Source organism: Phyllobates terribilis, unplaced genomic scaffold (genome assembly GCF_046119375.1).
Source record: "Phyllobates terribilis strain yellow unplaced genomic scaffold, ASM4611937v1 Scaffold_5__5_contigs__length_657084704, whole genome shotgun sequence".
In the NCBI taxonomy this organism is placed as follows: domain Eukaryota; kingdom Metazoa; phylum Chordata; class Amphibia; order Anura; family Dendrobatidae; genus Phyllobates; species Phyllobates terribilis.
The window spans coordinates 255556393-255578076 of NW_027362765.1; the positions used below are offsets into that span (position 1 = coordinate 255556393).

A 21684-nucleotide genomic window follows, 5' to 3' on the forward strand; every position below is an offset into this window, starting at 1 on the left:
TGGGGGCCTTTCTCCTGTTGGAGAGGGCTACAAGTGACCGCCTCCTGGTGCAGAGCACAATCTCAGGCTTTCAAAAAAAAAATGCAATAATTAATACAATTATACCTTCACATATGCATTCCAATGTCTTATGCCAGAGAAATCCACAATTTTTTAATATGTAAAGGAGCTGTTGAGATCTCTGGGCCAAACAGATCTCCCTGACCTAGTGCTTATTTCAAAATAAAAGGTGGCGTTACCAGTGTGAGACATGTAATAACTGACTTGGCTCTGCAGTGAGATCAGAACTTTGTGTGATTATGAGTGCAAACAGTACAGCAGAGCTGAACCTTGTCTCATTACAAACACATTTGCAGTAGTCTTTTCACAGTGCTCTCTGCCCTTCCCCCACACTGGCTGCCTGTGAGATGGACAATGAAAACACCAAGAGGAAATTGCAACTGCAAATATTTTCATAATGAGAAAGTTCACAGCTGTTGTACTGTGTTAATTCTGATCTCACTGCAGAGCTGTGTGTGATTATGAGAGCAGATGTCAGTCATTACATGTCTCACACTGGTGATGCCCGCTTTCATTTAAAATAAACTCTGGAGGTAGATTTCATGCAGATCAAAGATGGAGGTCAAAGGCTCGCACACCTTTATAATGGCGTGCACAGGATATGTAGATAGACATCCACTAGAATAACCTTCAGCATTGAAGATATGACACGTAAGCAAGTCAGTGTCTGGCCCATAGATCTTAACAGCTCATTTGCATATAAGAAAAAAAAAAATGAGGCTTTCTCTGGCATAAGACATCAAATTACAGATAAGAAGGTATAATTTTATTCAGCTTTCTATGACCTACATGCCCATATAGACTGCTTAGGAGGATTGATCCTACTGACCGATTCTTTTTAAGAAAAGGTTAAATGACTTCTTTGATAAACCAAAGATGAGAGTATTTTCAGTCTGGGTGAGATCCGACAAAACAGCCAATTGTACTCAGACCAATGTTGGTCCACAGATTTTTTTTCCCCCCTCAGACTGTGCTGGACTGAGGGGAAAAAAAAAATAAAGTTACAGCATGTCAGCGTTTGATCTGATATTCGGATCGCACTCGGCCATACAAGTGAACCAGACTGCACTCGGGTGACATCTGAGTGCAGTCAGAATTGAGAAGATGGAGATTTCCCTCCTCCTTATCCGAAGGAATCGGATCACACTCTGGTCAGAGTTTGATCAGAGTGTGATTTGCATAATTGACCAGATTCTTTCAAATGGGAGAATATACGCTCGTCTGCACCTGTGCTTACTGGTATTAATGTAAAGTGTTGACGGATTAAGGGATCTATACGTATACGATTCTGGATCAATTTGATTGTCTGATCTCATTTGTAAGTTTACAGCACCCAGAGTTCGTCATTGTCACTGCATAGCTTTACCTTCTACTACTGAGTCACACATACAGCAACCTGACAATCACACAAAACACACACAGGAGTGTTCAACCCCTCCCTGATGCAAAACATGTACCTGAAACTGTACACCTTGCATCTGCCACGTCCCCAAGTGCCAGTCTGCTCCTCAAACACAAAACATGGGTGAGGACACAGCATTGTAATATACAGGATGCCGCAGCTCAGTCCTCACCACTGATCACAGGTGAAATTCTTCCCACGAGACAGCGCCACCCTCTGGAGGATCTTATAACAAAATAATGGGTGTGCTGTTTTAAGTGATCTGACACTTTGCATCCGCATGTCATACGACAATATATTAAGCCATCTCTGATTCTTTACATGAATGGTTGGTACTTTGTTCTTCGAATAAATGAAAGTTAGACTGTAAAATCGAGTTAAAAGCACCACTGCGTCATAAGGGATTGCCCAACGTGGTGTATGAAAGAGGAAGTAGTGCTGGAGCTGCAGTCGGGAAGAAGGTCAATATTTGCCATGTAAGCAGAGGTAAATATTGCTGCGTAGCTCCAGATGGCAACTGAATTGGTGACAAATATAACCAAAAATAAATATCATTTGGCTCCAAAATTTTTCACCCACAGGCGCCAAAGGTACCTTAGTGATTTTGTTGCTATGAAACCTGCTGCATAGAAAAATGCCAACCATAACACTAGAGGGCGCATGGGAGCTTACTGTGCCATCAGAGTTCAGTGTATAATAGTATTGTAAGCTAGCTCCAATGCTCCCCCTAGTGGTGGCTGCACGAAGGCAGTAAGATTCATGATCAGGTTCCTGTTTCAGTCAGAATAAGTGTAAACATCAGATCACACTCGGACCAACATTAGTGTATGGGGCCGTACACGTCAGTCCAAGGGAAATAAAACAAAAATGCAACGTATCCGAGAACTATTAGATATTCAGATCACACTCGGCCATTCAAGTCAATGAGTGCGTGCAAAATCATCGGACTGCACTCTGATGACATCAGAGTGCAGTCAGATTTCTACACACTGACAGGAGAAGATGGAGAAATTTTGTTTTCTATCTTCTCTTCAGTGTGCACAGATTCCCTCATCCAAGAGAATCCATTTGCAAAAATCGGCCCGATTCTCTCAGATGAGACAATCCACGGCTGTCTGATTCTAGCCTAATCAGGATCTGGAGAAATTTGTGGATACTTCCTGCGCTGCTGCTTTACTGATGACGTCAATTCAGGTATGCGATATTTGGATACTATTTGCGCTACTTTCTCCCCAGTGTTGATTCTAGCCTAAGTCAGAGAGCCTTGTTCTGGCTCTAGTAGACTGCGCCCTTCTATTTGCCACCAGTCTTGGAGTTGGTCTGTTGACTGACCAGTCAGCTGGAACAGTTGGACCTGGAACATCACTTTTCTCTATTCGTTTAACCCCCTTCTCACAGCAGACAACTTTGTTTTTTGCGCTTTCATTTTTTCCACCCTTTTTAGAAGAGTCATTCTTTTTATTTTTCCACCAACGTAGATGTACTAGGACTTGTTTGCAGGATAAGTTGTAGTTGTGAATGACATTGTTCATTTAGCATGCAATGTAATAGGAAAAAAAAAGTGGGCGAAATCACAAAAAAAACTCCATATATCCATCATTGTTTTTCTGAATTTGTTTTCATGGTGCTCATTGCTGGGGAAGAAGAAACCTGGCAATAGGATTCTCCAGTTTGAGTTCAGCACGATTACAGCAATACCTAACTTGTATAGTTTTTTTTTCTATTTTAAAGGTGAAAAATAATTTAAGGAACATTAAAAAAAAAAAAAAAAGTTTTGCCATTTTCTAATTCCCGCAACTTCCTTTTTTGTGCATTGAGCAGTTTGAGGGATTTCATTTTTTGCATACTGGTATCCTTTTGTACTACAGACGAGGTTTTGACCACTTTTTATTGCAATTTTATGATTAAATTCTGATGACTTTGACCTGCAATTGTAGGATAGCTTGTTATATAAAAAGCGATATATACTGCAATGCAAGTGGACTGCAATACTCAGCTAAAATTACAGTGTCCTAGCACATGATTACCAAGATGGCAGCCAGAGCCCGCCATGATAGCATTGCGGGAGCGGCCGTGATTGGTGCACCCCTGGACTCCACACCTTAAAATGTCACTTGCTCATTGGCATTTTAGGAGTGGGCTTCTGCCATCGTGATGTTACAGTCAGATGCTGGCTGTGTGACAGTCAGCATCTGCTGGGTATGGTGCGGCCTGAGCTCCTGAACCTGCTTCATACACCCAAACATGACTTGAGCCATACAGCGGAGGTCCGTAAGGGCTTCTTTTTTTTTTTTCGTAAAAACCTCAAAGTTTTAAAAAATGAGAAATAATACTCAATTTCCTCCATTCCATTCATTCAAAGGCTTACACTTTTCCTTTTGGTCTATGTTTCCTGGTCCTTGACCCACCCTTAGTGGTAGGAAATTCCTGCTCAGCTAATCAACAGATAACCCTCTTAACTTAGGTTTTTTGGTATAATTGTATTTATTTATCTTACAGTCTTCAGTTATGAAAACACTAAATATGTTTACTGTCCTGAATATTGATAAGTTACACCTATTTGTATTAATTAAAAACTTAATTCATCACTAAGGCAGGGTTCACATTACATTTTTGGTTACTCCTTAGTATGTATATGTTCCCCTTAGCCCTAATGTCCTCTTGACCAGTATAAATATATAAATAATGCCAAAATAAGGATAGCTACCCATTAAATATACAGTTTTGACAGGTTATATATATATACACTGTACTGCAAAAGAGCAATATTTGTATACCCTTACTGGATAGTGACACTAGTACTTGAGACAAGGGCTTATGCAGGGGTGTACATGCGACCCTATGAGCGCTTGGCAAATTATAAATCAGGCTCAACAACAGTTTGCTGGTGAACATACTACTTCTTTTAACCGCTTCTCAGCTTTCTAAGGCAGAAGTAGGAAAAAGAGGAGACAAAAGACGAACATGTGCACAATGATGTTGCTTCTACATTGCTGTACATATTTGTTTTGTTGTTTTTTTACCACTTTCAGGCAGGTTCCAGGCGGGATCTGCCTGTGAGATTTAATTACTTATCGGTAATAGGATTTTTCAGACCTAATGACAGCACCACGGAGAGAGAGCATCTGCCCTTTAAGGACAGGAAACCTACAGAATAAAAGGACGGAACCTCTCCCACTCATCAGTTGGATTACAGAGCACGAGAGGAAACCATTTAACAGTTACAGTGGTGTGAAAAAGTGTTTGCCCCCTTCCCGATTTCTTATTCTTTTGCATGGTTGTCACACTTAAATTTTTCAGATCATGAAACAATTTAAATAGACAAAAATAACACAAGTAAACACAAAATGCAGTTTTTAAATGAAGTTCTTTATTAAGGAAAAAAGAAATCCAAACATGCAGGGCCCTGTGTGAAATAGTGATTGCCCCGCCCCCCTTAAAACATAAATTAACTGTTGTTTATCACATCTTTGGGAAGCTGGGTTCAATTTCCCTAGCCACACAGACCTGATTGCTGCCACGCCTGTTCTCGATCAAGAAAATCACTTAAATAGGAAAAGGTTATAAAGCTTTGGGACTCCAGCGAACCACAGTGAGAGCCATTATCCACAAGTGGCGAAAACATGAAAATGGTGAAGCTTCCCAGGAGTGGCCGGCCGACCAAAATTACCCCAAGAGCGCAGCGACTACTCATCCAAGAGGTCACAAAAGATCCCACAACAACATCCAAAGAGCTGCAGGCCTCACTTGCCTCAGTTAAGGTCAGTGTTCATGACTCCACCATAAGAAAGAGATGGGCAAAAATAGCATGCATGCCAGAGTTCCAAGACAAAGATCACTGCGGAGTAAAACGAACATAAAGGCTTGTCTCCGTTTTGCCAGGAAACATCTTGATGATCACCAAGACTTTTGGGAGAATACTCTGGACTGACGAGACAAAAGTTGAGCTTTTTGGAAGGTATACGTCCCATTAAATCTGGCATAAAAGTAACAGCATTTCAGAAAAGGAACATCATACCAACAGTAAAATATGGCGGTGGTAGTGTGATGGTCTGGGGCTCTTTTACTGCTTCAGGACCTGGAAGACATTGTGGTAAATGGAACCATGAATTCCGCTGTCTACCAAAAATTCATGAAGGAGATTGTCCTGCCATCTGTTTGTGACATCAATCTGAAGTGCACTTGGGTTATGCAGCAGTACAATGATACAAAACACACCAGCAAGTCCACCTCTGAATGGCTTAAGCAAAACAAAATTAAGACTTGAGTGGCCTAGTCAAAGTCCTGATGTTCATCTGAGATGCTATGGCATGAACTTAAAAAGGCGGTTCATGCTCGGAAACCCTCTAATGTAGTTGAAATACAACAATTTTGCAAAGATGAGTGGGCCAAAATTCCTCCAGAGCTTTGTAAAAGACTTGATTGTAGTTGCTGCTGCTAAGGGTGGCCCAACCAGTTATTAGGTTTAGGGGTAATCACTTTCACACAGGGCCTGGTAGGATTGGATTTCTCTTTCCATTAATAAAGGCCTTCATTTAAAAACTGCATTTTGTGTTTACTTGTGTTTTGTGATCTGAAACATTTACTGTATTTTTCGGACCATAAGACGCACTTTTTCCCCCCAAATTTAGGAGGAAAATGAGGGGTGCGTCTTATGGCCCAAATGTAGCTTACCGGGGAGTTGTGGTGGTGGTAGAGCAGGATCACAGGAAGCAGGGTCCCTCTGTTCCCTCCCTCAGGAACAAAAGCGGTGAGATGCTGCAGGGCCAGTGTCGGTGGTGAGGCAGAGAGGCATGCGCTGCTTTTCCAGTGGCCATCTTCCTGAAGCCGTGATCTACAAGGAAATGGCTGCCCGAGCCGGCGCATGTGCAGTCTGGGAACTCGGCGGCCATTTCCCTGAGGCCCACAGCTTCAGGAAGATGGCCGCCGAGATCCCAGCCGGCGCATGCGCCGGCTTGGGCTACCATTTTCTTGTAGATCACGGCTTGAGGAAGAAGCCGCCGGAAAAAGCAGCGCATGCCGCTCTGCCTGACCGCCGACACCGGCCCCGCAGCATCTCACCGCTTCTGCTGCCACCACCAGGTGCTTGAGGTAGGGAGGGCCCTACGATCTTGATTGGCCACCACTACAACCTCCCGCTGCTGGGGCACCCCTTTCTCCCACCCAGGGTCCGCAGCATTCCTCCACTTCCGCCAGCTTCCTGAAGGACCCTGCCTCCTGTGACCCAGACTCCACCGCCCCCCAGGTAGGATACCTATTCAGACTATAAGACGGATTCCCCCCCATCTTATAAAAAAAATATTTTTTTCCTATTTTCCACCTCTGCGCCTTATGGTCTGGTGAGTCTTCTAGTCAGAAAAATACGGTATTTGTGACAAACATTTAAAAGAATAAGAAATCAGGAAGGGGGCAAACACTTTCACATCACTGTATATACAATGTCAAACACAAAATTGAAGGAAACTAGTGATCACCCATCAGTGACAGGAGGGAATATAAGTGTGCTGTCATTGGTATCAAAGTTTTATCAAAGCCAAATACCAGGAAATATAACAGAGCAACTTTATTTAAAACATGACAAAAAAAAGGGACAAAATCTGAGGCAAACATGATAAATGCATGTGTAAACACAAAAACAAAAAAACCCTCATTCAGAAACGCAACATCAAATCAAATTACACTCATCATAGGATCGTAACCCTACACAGTATGCACACGGGTGACATCTGTGCCTTTTTTTTTTAAACAACGGGGCCACTGACTTGCATTTGTGAGTTTGATCTGCAAAAGGTCTGTTTTTTTTCGGGGGCCAACAATTGTTGTAGTGGGTATCTGTAACAGTAATGGCTGCACATGCACCAAATAATGTGTGAAACTGGCCCAGGGCAGCAAGAAAAAAAAAAAGTGATATTCCCCCCCATCTCAGACATTTTCACAGGATAGGTGTGACATGCAGAAGTAGTGCTGTTGCAGAGTGTGACATGCAGAAGTAGTGCTGTTGCAGAGTGTGACATGCAGAAGTAGTGCTGTTGCTGTAAAAAGCATTCAGCAACTATTGGAAGCAACACAAGCACAGGAGACCGGAAGTGTTGTGTTCCAGAAGCATCCAGCAACTAGAGGGGTTAACACAGTCACAGGAGAAGGGGAGTATTTTAGAAGAGCCCCAGGGGGATTGTGGGGAAGTTTTTTTACTGTCTGGCTGGAGTTGAAGAGAAAGGTGGTGTGTGTGTTCTGTATCTCACAGAAGTGCCCTTGCAAGTGAAAAGGATTCAAGTCAGGAGTGAAGCTAAGCACAGGTCAGGTAGAGTTCCTGAACTAGCAGTGCAGAGTATTGTCAGGCAGAAAGATAAGGGCTGGAAGAAATGGAGTCACAGGGATCATCTCCCTCAGCAAACCCTCCCCCCCTCCTCCATCTCACTGTGCTGTAAAGAATGCTGTGTTCATTGATGTGCCTTTGCATTAGAACTGTGCTGTCCTGTACTACTGGGAAGACTGTGAACTGTTGTGCTGCTAAGGAAACTGTACTGTTTGTCACTGGAGCCTGTTGCTCATAAGACTCAACTTGCACTGGCTGTGCGGCTTCTTATGAAATGCTACTCTTCTACCATTTATGAGGACTCTTGCCAAGTGTGTATGGAAGCAAGTGAAATAACCTACTTGTCTGTGCCTGAGGGTCAATACCCCTGTGTGCCTGAGAGAAGCTGCAGCAGATGGGCTATTGTCGCCCTGAGTAACAGTTCCCCAGGATTCGAAAGAATTCATGTAACCTGTCTCACCCCTTTCTCGGATCTAGCGGCGTGCGTGTGACACCTGCCTCTGACTGAACTTCACAAAGTCAATTACACTTTATTATAATACTATACTACCATAGTATTACAGTATATAAGGGAACAGAACTGACAACACGGAGAAGCAGCACTGCAGGTAAAGCTGTCTAAGTGTAAGAATATCCCATCCTGGAGGGAAGATCATTATGGACAGGTATTCATTGCTCCAACAGGTTCTTTTTTGCCATAGGTAACTTTGTAACACAAACATTTAGTCACTTACTTGTTGGTTTAGTCTCTTCATTTTGCACATGCAGTTTATTAGATTGATTTACAACCGGGTAGCATTTGTTTAGCCTTGAACCTTTTTGTCTTGTCATGCATTTTATGGCTTTACAGTCAGTTAGCTGTCTGTCCCTCTGGTGATTCTACAGTCATTTCATCATGTGTCTCTTCTCAGTTTATGTATTAATAAAATATTTTCTATTATCAGAATCTGACTTGCATTTTTTGTTTTTTTATTATAGTACATCGTATAAGCGATCGAATGATGGCAGGTTCAAGTCTCCTACCGGAACAAAAAATTTAAGGACATCTGCAGGATTTCACACCCAAACTATGTATATGTGCAATGTTGCTGACAGACAAGTCCACAGTACCTTTACATGGCCAGTCTGTTCCTCCATTACTAAGAATCAGTGTTTGAATTTATATGCAAATTGTAGATCTGAAGCCTCTGTCAGTCCAGCTCTATCCCTAGTCCAGCTCCACCTCCTTATGCTTGACTGACTGGCTTCTTTGCTTGAAATCACACAGCATAGAGGCTGTCAATCAAGCAGGAGGAGGCAAAACTGGGCAGATTCTAGAGCTGGAGTGACAGAGGTTTCAGGTCTACAATTTGCATATGAATTCAAGTGCAGATTTATCAGTAATGGAGGAGCGGACTGGCCATGTAAAAGGTATTGCTGGACTTGTCTTTGAACGTTGTAAGGCAGCGCTAGTCATCATGCTGGGGGACACTCGCTTCACCGGGTCAATTAAAGCACACCATGCAACACCTTTCCGGAATTTCACAATCCAGCAGTTTATTATTTATCATAACTGCTTATAACAGAGTCCAACTCAGTGGCTTACTGACATACACATATAATGACCAGGAGCCTTTCAAGTGGAAGACAGGCCCACTTGGCTCCAGTTACAGCCTCCAAAGTCACTTATAGCAACGTCCATAAAATGCAGTGCTTTACCTTTGCCGGGTTTTAGCTGCTTCAGTCAGATTCGTTCTGCCACCACTGTGGCTTTACGACTTCCCAGATGGGGGTCTCCAGCCCTCGTTCCTTCAAAGGCTACAGGTATGTTTTCTCACCTAACTTCCAGCCTCTGCCTTCCAGGACTCTTGCCTTCCAAGCCTCCGGCCCTCCAAGGCTACTGGGATCGCTTACACGTAAGGATCCAGCCTCTGCCTTTCAGGCTTCACTAGGCCTCACTAAGCGTCTCCAGGCTAACGGTGTCCCACACACGGGAACAGGCCTCACGCCTTTCATACCTGTCTCAAATCTACCAGGGTTTATATATCTTCCAGTGCACACACAGGACCTGTGCTGATGTCACAGTCATGTGACCAGTCACCTGGGGAGGTACATGATCGGCCAAAACACACCCTGGACCATTACAGTAATGCCGCAAGCTGCGGCATTACAACGTGCTAAGTGTGCATAGTTTGGGGGTGAAAACCTGCAGAGATTCCCTTTAAAAAAATATGTTTAAAAGATCTATAGGAAAAAAAAAAATCAATTCCGATATACCCGTTAAAAAATGGAGAATTACTGCCAGGTCATTTTTTTTTTTTTTTTTTTTACAGCAAATTGAAAGCTGTAAAAACAAAAATACAGAAGACAATGGTAGAGTTGTGTTTGTTTTTTCCACCCCACTTGGAAGTTTTTTTCTCCCATTTTTCAGTACATTATATATTAAAATGAATGGTGCTACTTAAAGTACAACTCATGCAAAGTAAAAATAAGCAAAAAACAAGCAAACACAGGAACGGCCCTCCTATGGGTGTGTCGAAAGTAAAATGTAGAAAGAAGGGAGGCGAAAAATAAAGACATAACGAGAAGTCATCATGTTTTAAAAGAGTTAATCATTGAATTCAGCTTTTTCATACCGAGCCATTACCACAGGTGTGTAAAATCCACATGCCATGGCCATGCAGGCTGCCTTCAGAAACATTTGTTAAAGGTGGGGGAAGTTCTAAAGAGATACCTGATACCAATGTGGTCGGTCCTGTAATAGGAGTCACTGCTGTAATAAGTCCATTTGTAAAGTCACCAAGTAAGCGTCAGATGGAGAGGTGTATAGCCCCGACTCTGGAGCAGTGGAAACGTGCTATGTGGAGGGAGAAATCACTTCTCTAGCTGGCATCTGATGGAGTCAGAGTCTGGAGAATTCCAGGAGAACGTTACCTGCCTGGCTAAATGGCGTCAACTGTAGAGATTGATAGAGGAGGGGTAATGCTATGGGGGTGCTTTCAGATGTTGTCCTATACCACTTAGCAACGTTAAAGAGAAATCTTACTCTTTCAGAATACAAAGACATTTTGGACAATTATATGCTTCCAATTTTGTGGGAACAGTTTGGGGAAGCCCCTTCTCTGTCCCAGCATCACTGTGCCCCCCTGGGAACAAAGCAAGCTATAAAAGGCATGCTTGGGCGAGTTTGGGTGGATACCTAACTGACCACACAGACCTCTGATCTCAAATAGACCCTCATCCAACATCAGTATCTGACCTCACAAATACTCTCCTGGATGAATGGGATATAATTCCCACCACCACGCCAAAATCTTGTAGAAAACCTTCCCAGAAGAGTGAAAGTTGTTATAGCTGCAAAGGTGGGGGAACTACATATTAACGCCTATGGATTTAGAATGGGACGTCATAACAGATTAAGTAGGTGTAACGTAGGAGTCTCGATACTTCTGTATACATATATACACACTGTTACCACCACTATAGTAATCAGATTCAGCGCAGAAATAATCATAAGGTTAAATATATGTGAATAGTCGCCGTCAGGGATTCTGGAGGTGAACTAGAGTCTATCACACTACATCATGGAAAGTCAGGAGCCATACAATGATTTTGGCCTTATGCTTAACCCATTTGTCTAGGCCCCCCTACTTATAGCATTTAAAGTTACAGAGGTGATCCCCAACACCACACGCTAAAATGAATACAGTCCCCTTACACGAATATAAACCACAGACCTGACTCCTTAAATACAGACCCATCCAAGCATCCAGACCCCAAATAAATATAAACCACAGTCCAGATCCCTAAATACAGACTAGAAGATATACACCTAGGCGCCCCAAAATAAATATAGACTGGCCCCACCCTTTCCCCAATAATATTCTCTATCTTTACAAGGCAGACCAGACTTTAGGTTAAAGCCACATGGAGACATGTATCTTGAGTCACTAAGGATTTTTTAACCTGGTTGTGTTTTGACTAGTAACCTACCATAATTGTGCCACGATTAGTAACCCACCATGCTTGTGCCAGAGGTGTCAGACCTATGACCAGTCTGCAATTTATTTTTTCACACAAGTGAATTTAGCTTTAAAGTAGTAGTGATGTAGCCCTTAAAGTGACCCTCTAGTTTGATCTAGAAGGAATCTACTAGCAGGATCAACCACCTCCTCCTATGTCACCTACTGTATAGGGCATGCAGTGCTTTAAAATTTAAATCAATGTCCTTGTATCTATCTGTTTCTACATTTGGAATTGTTTAGCATTTTCATTCATACACGAATTGAGTATTACTTGCTCTGAGCAATAAGAGAGCAGTTAGGGAGCCTCTGCTTCTTTAGCTTGATTGATAGCTCACTGTCTGATTATGTTGCCTTGCACCTGATGTCACATATTCAAGCTAAAAAGGCTAGTGCTGGAGCTCTGGAATTAATATAGTAGTTCTTTAAGTGCTCTGCCACACTTAAAACACTTAACACTTTCGTTATATATTGAGTATATGATTGAAAATGCTAATTTCTGGGAAAATGCAGCAACAGATAGAAGATTTAAAGGTGTCAATGAACTTATATTCAAAGACCTGCATGCCAGTTCAGTTTCAGTTTCATCAGCATGTTATAAGTGATAAATTGTAAAGCCATCTATGCATTTGGATTGGCTGGTGCTGCTCACATGACAAGCATGCAAAAGGTGCAGGAAATTCCAACATGTCACATTTGTATGTCGCTTTAAAGGGACTGACAGTTGGTCTGTTCAGTCCCTTTCAGAATTACTGTTCTGGTGTATATAAATGATTGACCACACCGTGAAGCACCCAGTGCGTCTACTTGGTCTAAACAGTCATCCTGTGCCGAGAGAGTCCTTTTAAAGGGACTGTCAACACAGAATAACTGTTCAAACTAAGTACAGGCGCTCAGTGCTTCATGGCGGGGCCAATCATTTATATACACCTGCCCACCTGCTTGTTTTCCTTCAATTTCAACCTCCTCTTTGACAGCTCTGGCTTCATAAAGCAAAACCAAACAGGTGGAAGGTAAATTGCCAGACCACATGGTACACTGTGCACCTGTACTTGGTTTGAACAGTCATTCTGTGCCGACAGGTTCCCTTTAATACAGAGATCCTTGACCACACAGACTCCGCTATCCTGGTTTGATTATCTGCAAAAACAAAACGGCAAATTCTACTTTAATTCCCTCTATGGATAAAATTTGCAAAGACAACGGAAAGAAAAAAATAATTAGCATCCGAATGTACGCACGAGCAGCATTCATCAGGGTTTTAGATCGGATTTTCGTCAGTTTTCACGATCAGGGATTTTCACAAATTAATAAATTACATCAGGGTCAGCTGACTGTGCACAGATAACCTCCATGTGCCGGCTGTGATTTTCATGGACCCACAGACCTGTATGAGGGATTTTCATCAGTGACACCGATAAAAAAAAAAAATAAAAAACCAGATGCGTGATCAATCCCATAGATTATGGGATTATTATGGGTACCTAACATCGAAATTACCTTGGAGGGTTCAACCATAGCTCCCAAGCAGCACACCAGCTGCCTTGGGGTCAAATTTGACACACAACTTTCCTTTACCCCCCATATCCGATCACTCACTTGCTCCTGTCACCTGCATCTTAAAAACATCTCCAGAATCCGACCTTTTCTCACCTTTGAAACTGCTAAAACTCTTACTGTCGCTCTTATTCACTCTTGTCTGCACTACTGCAACTCTCTTCTAATCAGTCTCCCACTAAACAAACTCTCTCCTCTCCAATCCATCCTGAATGCAGCAGCCAGGGTCGTATTTCTGTCCAGCCGCTTCACCGATGCCTCCACCTTGTGTCAGTCATTACACTGGTTACCCATTCGTTACAGGGTCCAATATAAACTCATCGCTCTCAGCCACAAAGCTCTCCACAGTTCTGTACCGCCTTATATTTCCTCTCTCATCTCTGTCTATCTCCCTACACGTGCCCTCCGTTCTACAAGTGACCTAAGACTAACATCCCCCATAATCCGAACCTCGCATGTCCGTCTACAAGACTTCTCTCGTGCTGCGCCAGTTCTCTGGAATGCACTACCCCAGGCGATCCGACTGATGCCTAGCCCCCAAGTCTTTAAACAAGCCTACCACCTCAACTACTCAGTAAATTAACTTTCCCCTGTTCCCTCCTTCTAGATATTATTCAGAATCTGCACCCTACTATTCATCTGTCTCCACACCCTCCATGCACACGATAACTGCACTCGATACTTAATAATTGCACTTCATTCAACATATTGGCTGATGACCGGATCATACAGCTTTATATGAAAATCCCTATTATAATTGTCAAACCTGAAATAACAACCACTTTCCACCTATTATGTCCCCCCATTTCCTTGTAGAATGTAAGATTGCGAGCAGGGACCTCACTCCTAATGTAACTGTTTAAACTGTCTCACCTTGTATTGTATATACATGTCTCTGCTTAATTGTAAAGTGTTGCGGAATATGTTGGCGCTATATAAATAAAAATGATTATTATGGGCACGTGTTCGATCTGTGCAATCTAGTGATAGAACAGGTACATCAAAAACAGACGTGTGAATGACGCCTGAGGGGAGCAGGAATGAGGAGGGGGTCGAATTCAGCTGCACCTGGGAGATTTGCCCTCTCCCCCACCCCACCTCCCATTTATGACCAGCCTTGATCAGAACTATCTATATGTATATGCGGAGTTCCCCCACAACATCCACACTATGGGGGTGCGGCAGGTGGCACAGTTCTGCTGGATTATCTAGAGCAGTGTTTCCCAGACCCCATCCTCACGGCCCCCCACAGGTCATGTTTTCAGGATCTCATTAGTATTGCACAGGTGAGAGAATTTCTGATACCTTGATGATACTTCAATCACCTGTGTAATACTAAGGAGATCCTGAAAACATGACCTGTGGGGGGCCGTGAGGATGGGGTTTGGGAAACACTGGTGTAGACCCTTCACTAGCGGAGCTCGGAGACCCGGAGCCCACACCTTCTGGACACTTGTCACTCCCAGCTGTACGTGCAGCACAGAGCGCAGGCACAAGTCCTGCAGGTGACATCCCGGCTGTGACAGGTGGGGGGCTCCCGGGATCCCTGAGAGAACAGGTGTCCGCACCGTAACCCACTTATTAGCCGCCTCCAGCTGTAAGTTACCGGACGGACGGAGGCGTGACAGCAGCAGCGCAGCCTCCACCACACACAGTACAGCACCTTGTACGTCTGCTCGTAGAAGGAGTTCTGACAATGGCTGAACTTCTGGGCTTTCACCGTAGCTGACAAGTCTCCATTCAGCATCTCGGACATCATACAGGGTGACCCGAACCAGGAACTGGGCGGAGACAGCAGCGTTCCCCCCAACAGAGAGGGCGTGGTGCCAGCAGACCGCATCCCCGTCTTCAGTAAACACCGCCCACATCCTTACCACTCCCCCTATATTCCTTCATATGCCCCGCCCACTGTGCGGTTCTGTTTCAGTTGCTCCGCCCTTCTGTGTAGTCAGCTGACCCGCAGTGTCCGTGATAGCCTCGTTACATCAGTCACACGTCGGCCAGGAACAGGTATCCTGAGACCTCAGGCGTCCCTGACATCTGCCACAGCCACACCGGGCACCACTGACGCCTGTCCACAGCCGTGTAGAGACACCGGGCACCACTGACACCTGTCCACAGCCCTGCCAAGACACTGGGCACCACTGACGCCTGTCCACAGCCCTGCCAAGACACCGGGCACCACTGACACCTGTCCACAGCCGTGTAGAGACACCGGGCACCACTGACGCCTGTCCACAGCCCTGCCAAGACACCGGGCACCACTGACATCTGTCCACAGCCCTGCCAAGACACCGGGCACCACTGACACCTGTCCACAGCCCTGCCAAGACACCGGGCACCACTGACATCTGTCCACAGCCCTGCCAAGACACCGGGCACCACTGACACCTGTCCACAGCCCTGCCAAGACACCGGGCACCACTGACATCTGTCCACAGCCCTGCCAAGACACCGGGCACCACTGACACCTGTCCACAGCCCTGCCAAGACACCGGGCACCACTGACATCTGCCACAGCCACACCGGGCACCACTGACGCCTGTCCACAGCCGTGTAGAGACATCGGGCACCACTGACACCTGTCCACAGCCCTGCCAAGACACTGGGCACCACTGACACCTGTCCACAGCCCTGCCAAGACACCGGGCACCACTGACACCTGTCCACAGCCCTGCCAAGACACCGGGCACCACTGACACCTGTCCACAGCCCTGCCAAGACACCGGGCACCACTGACATCTGTCCACAGCCCTGCCAAGACACCGGGCACCACTGACACCTGTCCACAGCCCTGCCAAGACACCGGGCACCACTGACACCTGTCCACAGCCCTGCCAAGACACCGGGCACCACTGACACCTGTCCACAGCCCTGCCAAGACACCGGGCACCACTGACACCTGTCCACAGCCCTGCCAAGACACCGGGCACCACTGACGCCTGTCCACAGCCGTGTAGAGACACCGGGCACCACTGACACCTGTCCACAGCCCTGCCAAGACACCTGGCACCACTGACACCTGTCCACAGCCGTGTAGAGACACCGGGCACCACTGACGCCTGTCCACAGCCGTGTAGAGACATCGGGCACCACTGACACCTGTCCACAGCCCTGCCAAGACACCGGGCACCACTGACACCTGTCCACAGCCCTGCCAAGACACCGGGCACCACTGACACCTGTCCACAGCCCTGCCAAGACACCGGGCGCCACTGACGCCTGTCCACAGCTGTGCCGAGCTGCATCGGATCACTGCCCAATTAACCCCTGGAAGAAATGGTCTCTCTTGCCCTCAGAAAAACATAGATAGATAGATATATATATATATATATATATATATATATATATATATATATATATATATATATATATACATACATACACACACACACACACACACACACACACACACACACACACACACACACACACACACACACACACACACACACACACACAGTTAGGTCCTTATATATTTGGACAGAGACAACATTTTTCTAATTTTGGTTCTAGACATTACCACAATGAATTTTAAACAAAACAATTCAGATGCAGTTGAAGTTCAGCCTTTCAGCTTTCATTTGAGGGTATCCACATTAAAATTGGATGAAGGGTTTAGGAGTTTCAGCTCCTTAACATGTGCCACCCTGTTTTTAAAGGGACCAAAAGTAATTGGACAATTGACTTCAAGGCTATTTCATGGACAGGTGTGGGCAATCCCTTCATTATGTCATTCTCAATTGAGCAGATAAAAGGCCTGGAGTTGATTTGAGGTGTGGTGCTTGCATTTGGAAGGTTTTGCTGTGAAGTAAACATGCTGTCAAAGGAGCTCTCCATGCAGGTGAAACAAGCCATCCTTAAGCTGCAAAAACAGAAAAAAAAACATCTGAGAAATTGCTACAATATTAGGAGTGGCAAAATCTACAGTTTGGTATATCCTGAGAAAGAAAGAAAGCACTGGTGAACTCATCAATGCAAAAAGACCTGGGCGCCCACGGAAGACAACAGTGGTGGATGATCGCAGAATAATCTCCATGGTGAAGAGAAACCCCTTCGCAACAGCCAACCAAGTGAACAACACTCTCCAGGAGGTAAGCATATCAATATTCAAATCTACCATAAAGAGAAGACTGCATGAAAGTAAATACAGAGGGTTCACTGCACGGTGCAAGCCACTCATAAGCATCAAGAATAAAAAGGCTAGACTGGACTTTGCTAAAAAACATCTAAAAAAGCCAGCACAGTTCTGGAAGAACATTCTTTGGACAGATGAAACCAAGATCAACCTCTACCAGAATGATGAAAAGAGAAAAGTATGGCGAAGGCGTGGTCCAGCTCATGATCCAAAGCATACCACATCATCTGTAAAACACGGCGGAGGCAGTGTGATGGCTTGGGCATGCATGGCTGCCCGTGGCACTGGGTCACTAGTGTTTATTGATGATGTGACACAGGACAGAAGCAACCGAATGAATTCTAATGTATTCAGAGCCATACTGTGTGCTCAGATCCAGCCAAATGCAGCCAAACTGATTGGTCGTCGTTTCATACTACAGATGGACAATGACCCAAAACATAAAGCCAAAGCAACCTAGGAGTTTATTAAAGCAAAGAAGTAGAATATTCTTGAATGGCCAAGTCAGTCACCTGATCTCAACCCAATTGAGCATGCATTTCACTTGTTAAAGACTAAACTTCAGACAGAAAGGCCCACAAACAAACAGCAACTGAAAACCACCGCAGTGAAGGCCTGGCAGAGCATCAAAAAGGAGGAAACACAGCATCTGGTGATGTCCATGAGTTCAAGACTTCAGGCAGTCATTGCCAACAAAGGGTTTTCAACCAAGTACTAGAAATGAACATTTTATTTACAATTATTTAATCTGTCCAATTACTTTTGGTCCCTTTAAAAACAGGGTGGCACATGTTAAGGAGCTGAAACTCCTAAACCCTTCATCCAATTTTAATGTGGATACCCTCAAATGAAAGCTGAAAGTCTGAACTTCAACTGCATCTGAATTGTTTTGTTTAAAATTCATTGTGGTAATGTGTAGAACCAAAATTAGAAAAATGTTGTCTCTGTCCAAATATATATGGACCTAACTGTGTATATATGTGTGTATATATGTGTATATATGTGTGTGTGTGTGTGTGTGTGTGTGTGTGTGTGTGTGTGTGTGTGTGTGTATATATCAATGAAAAATAAGTGCTAAACATAGGGTATGTACCCACAGTCAGGAGCCTCCTGCGGCCCCGACACTGCGGGATGGCCATGCGGCTTCCACCCTCATTTTATGCAAGTGAGAGTCGCAATTTTTTTTTCTCCTGCGGACTTTCCTCATAGATATTAGGTCTACGGGGAAAGTCCACATGTGGACCTGCCGGAGAAATTAACATGCTGCGGTCTGGAAAGAGGCGCCGCATGTCATTATCCACGGGTGATCCGCAGGTGCCCAGAGACGCATAGTGGACATGGGAGTTCTAGAAATCCCATCCATTATGCTGTAACATCTGGCTGCTGCGGGTTTGATGCTGCATAAACACACAGCGTGAAACCTGCAGCGGCTCCTGATCGTGTGCACAGACCCTAAAGGAAAATCCTGCTCCACGAATAAAATCTTCTTTATTAGTGAATTGTTTCAGCAACTCTTTGACATGTCCTGATATCTCCGGTACTAGAAAAACCAGTACCGGAGATATCCATGTCCGTGTGTGGCAACCGTGTGCTGCATCAGTATCACACGTATCGGCGCCTTGGAACATGTTCTTATACTTACTTGCATGCATACCAACTATACTCCAGTTCATTTCTTTGAATACCCAAACTTCATAGGTTTATTTGTGATATGTATTTTAGTGTGTAGAAAAATTCAGAACCATTTGAGACTTTTTTTTTCGGTCAATGAGGTTTGGGTTTGTTTTTTTGTGGCGAGCTGACATTTTTACTTACACCATTTTAAGTACATATGACAGTTAGTTCACTTTTATTGCAATTTTTTCAGGGAGGTACAGTCACCAAAAAAACAGCAATTCTGGCATTTCAATCTTTTTCTTTTATTTATTTTTTATTTCTTTTACTCTATACAGCATTTAACGCACACATAAATAATTTTTACATTTTGATCGGACACAGTAGTACCAATATTTATTTTTTTAGTTTTTAAACAGGGAAACGTAATTCAAATTCATTTGCTCACACGTGCTATATACTGCAATACTTCAGTGAAAATCACAGCCTCCTTTGAAGCCTAGCGCTACTAAGACACTAGTGACGGAGGCCTTCAGCAGTTTCCCGGCTGCCATGGCAATCCATCTGCTCCAAGTGACCTGAGTGTTCCATTGTTTGTCGTTTTTTTTTTAAATCCGCCATACGGTTGCAGAAATATGGACCTTTTTATTTAGGGCTATTTTTGTGGTCTTTACCAAGGAGGCATTGCTCACAGGATTCTCTTGCGCTGTGAAATATTAGCACTAAATCAAAAGGCCCATATGTCTGAGTCCATATAAAGTATTTAAAAAAATAAAAAAAAAAGAATTGAAGAGGAGCAGCAAGAGTAACATAAAGACAAAAATTGGCCACAGGATTTTTTTGGGGGACTTAAACAGCAGCGATCGGAGCAGGCTTCAGTTACTGCTGTGCACTCGCCATTATTGGAGAGCGTTCACATATAGGGAAGGGGTTAATAGCACCATAGTTTGTGCAAAGCTGCAGCGTTTTTGCGTTCGTACGCCACAAATCTTATTCCAGTCCCTGCCACATCGTGCCTCTCCTGATTCATTAATAAGAGGTGTGCACCCCTTAATATATCAAGAGCCTCGCACAACACCCTAGCACATCATCAAGATTGATCTGAAGATCGCCGATCTTGATGAATCAATGCCTAATTTTTTGATGCATTCAAAAATCTTAAGTTTTTCAAGTGTAAAGCACAACAGGAGAAGCTCATTTTTAGAGGTGTTTTTGATGCGTTTCCCGAAGTTGTTTTGGAAGTTTTACTTCTAAGCGAGATTGAGGCTGCCAAAAAGGACAAGTTTTTCAGCAGAAATCACGTCAGGAAACACTTTCCTATGTGGCGTTTTTTCTTTTTGTCCTGAAGAATTTTTTTGTTATTGGTTGGTTTACCCCTTTCTGACGTGAGGGGTAATGTCCCTGTGGCCTGGGCCTTTATGACCAGGTACGTATTATTACACCTCGGTGGCTGTGCTGGCGCGATCGCTGCTGGGTGTCAGCTGATTCTGACAGCTGACACACGGCACTTGGTGCCAGGTAGCGGTCCCGCACCTCTCCCGGCTTATTAACCCCCGGAATGCTGCGATTGAAGTCGATTGCAGCATATTGGGAGCAGGCCCTCTTACCCTGGATCGGAGACCCTGCGCTGTCGTCGTGATGACATCCGGGTCACCAGGCACCAGCAAGTTAGTTAGATCATGCGCAGTGCATGATCTATCTAACTTGTGTCAGTGCAGCGCTGACAGCCTCCATAGCATAGCAACCCTTTGCTATACAAGCGATCAGTCTGCAAAAAAATGAAAGTCCCATAGTGGGACAAAGTAAAAAAGTGGAAAAAAATTGTAAAAATATAAAAAAAAAAGAAAAAATAATCCCCCAAAAATATATATATTGTACCCATAAATATTATTATGAAAAAACAAACAATAAAAGTACACATATTTGGTATCACCGCTTCCAGAACGACCTGACCTATAAAACTGTCACACTAGTTAACCCCTTCAGTGAACACAGTAAAAATAAATAAAAAAACGAAGCAAAAAACTGTGCTTTATCATCATATCGCCGAACAAAAAGTGGAATAAAACGCGATCAAAAAGACGAATGTAAATAAAAATGGCAGCTTGTCCCGCAAAAAACAAGTCACCATGCAGCTCCATCTCCCGAAAAAATAAAAAAGTTATAGCTCTCAGAATAAAGCAATGCAAAAAAAAATATTTTTTTCTATAAAATAGTTTTTATCGTGTAAAAGCGCCACAACAAAAAAAAACTATATGAATGTGGTACCGCTGTGAGCACTGTTGGGGCCATAATCTGGAAGTGGAAAGAACATAATTTTTCACTATAAACTGGCCACAACCAGATGCTCCCCGCAAGATTTCAGACAGAGGAGTGAAAAGAATTATCAGAAGATTTGTCCAAGAGCCAAGGACCACCTGTGGAGAGCTACAGTAAGGCTTGGAATCAGCAAGTACAATTGTTTCAAAGAAAACTATAAGTAATGTGTGACATGCAGAAGTAGTGCTGTTGCTTCAAAAGCATCCAGCAACTATAAGAGTTAACACAGTCACAAGAGACAGGAAGTGTTGTGCTTCAGAAGCATCCAGCAACTAGA

The 21684-nt window shown here is 44.0% G+C and overlaps 1 protein-coding gene across 5 annotated transcripts in view; it reads right to left on the minus strand.

Annotated features, from left to right (window-relative positions):
* The window catches only part of RAB37 (RAB37, member RAS oncogene family), a 128679-nt gene that overhangs the window by 48615 nt on the left and 58380 nt on the right, over positions 1-21684 (minus strand). Inside the window, exon 1 of one of the 5 annotated variants that reach the window (XM_073684073.1) lies at positions 1518-1668. The exons of 3 other annotated variants lie outside the window; for them this stretch is intronic. In XM_073684073.1, the coding sequence (XP_073540174.1) occupies positions 1518-1538 (21 nt within the window). In that variant the 5' untranslated portion in view covers positions 1539-1668. Of the gene's footprint in view, positions 1-1517; positions 1669-14999; positions 15192-21684 lie in introns of those variants that run through there. One more of the 5 variants, XM_073684070.1, reaches the window with a different exon arrangement.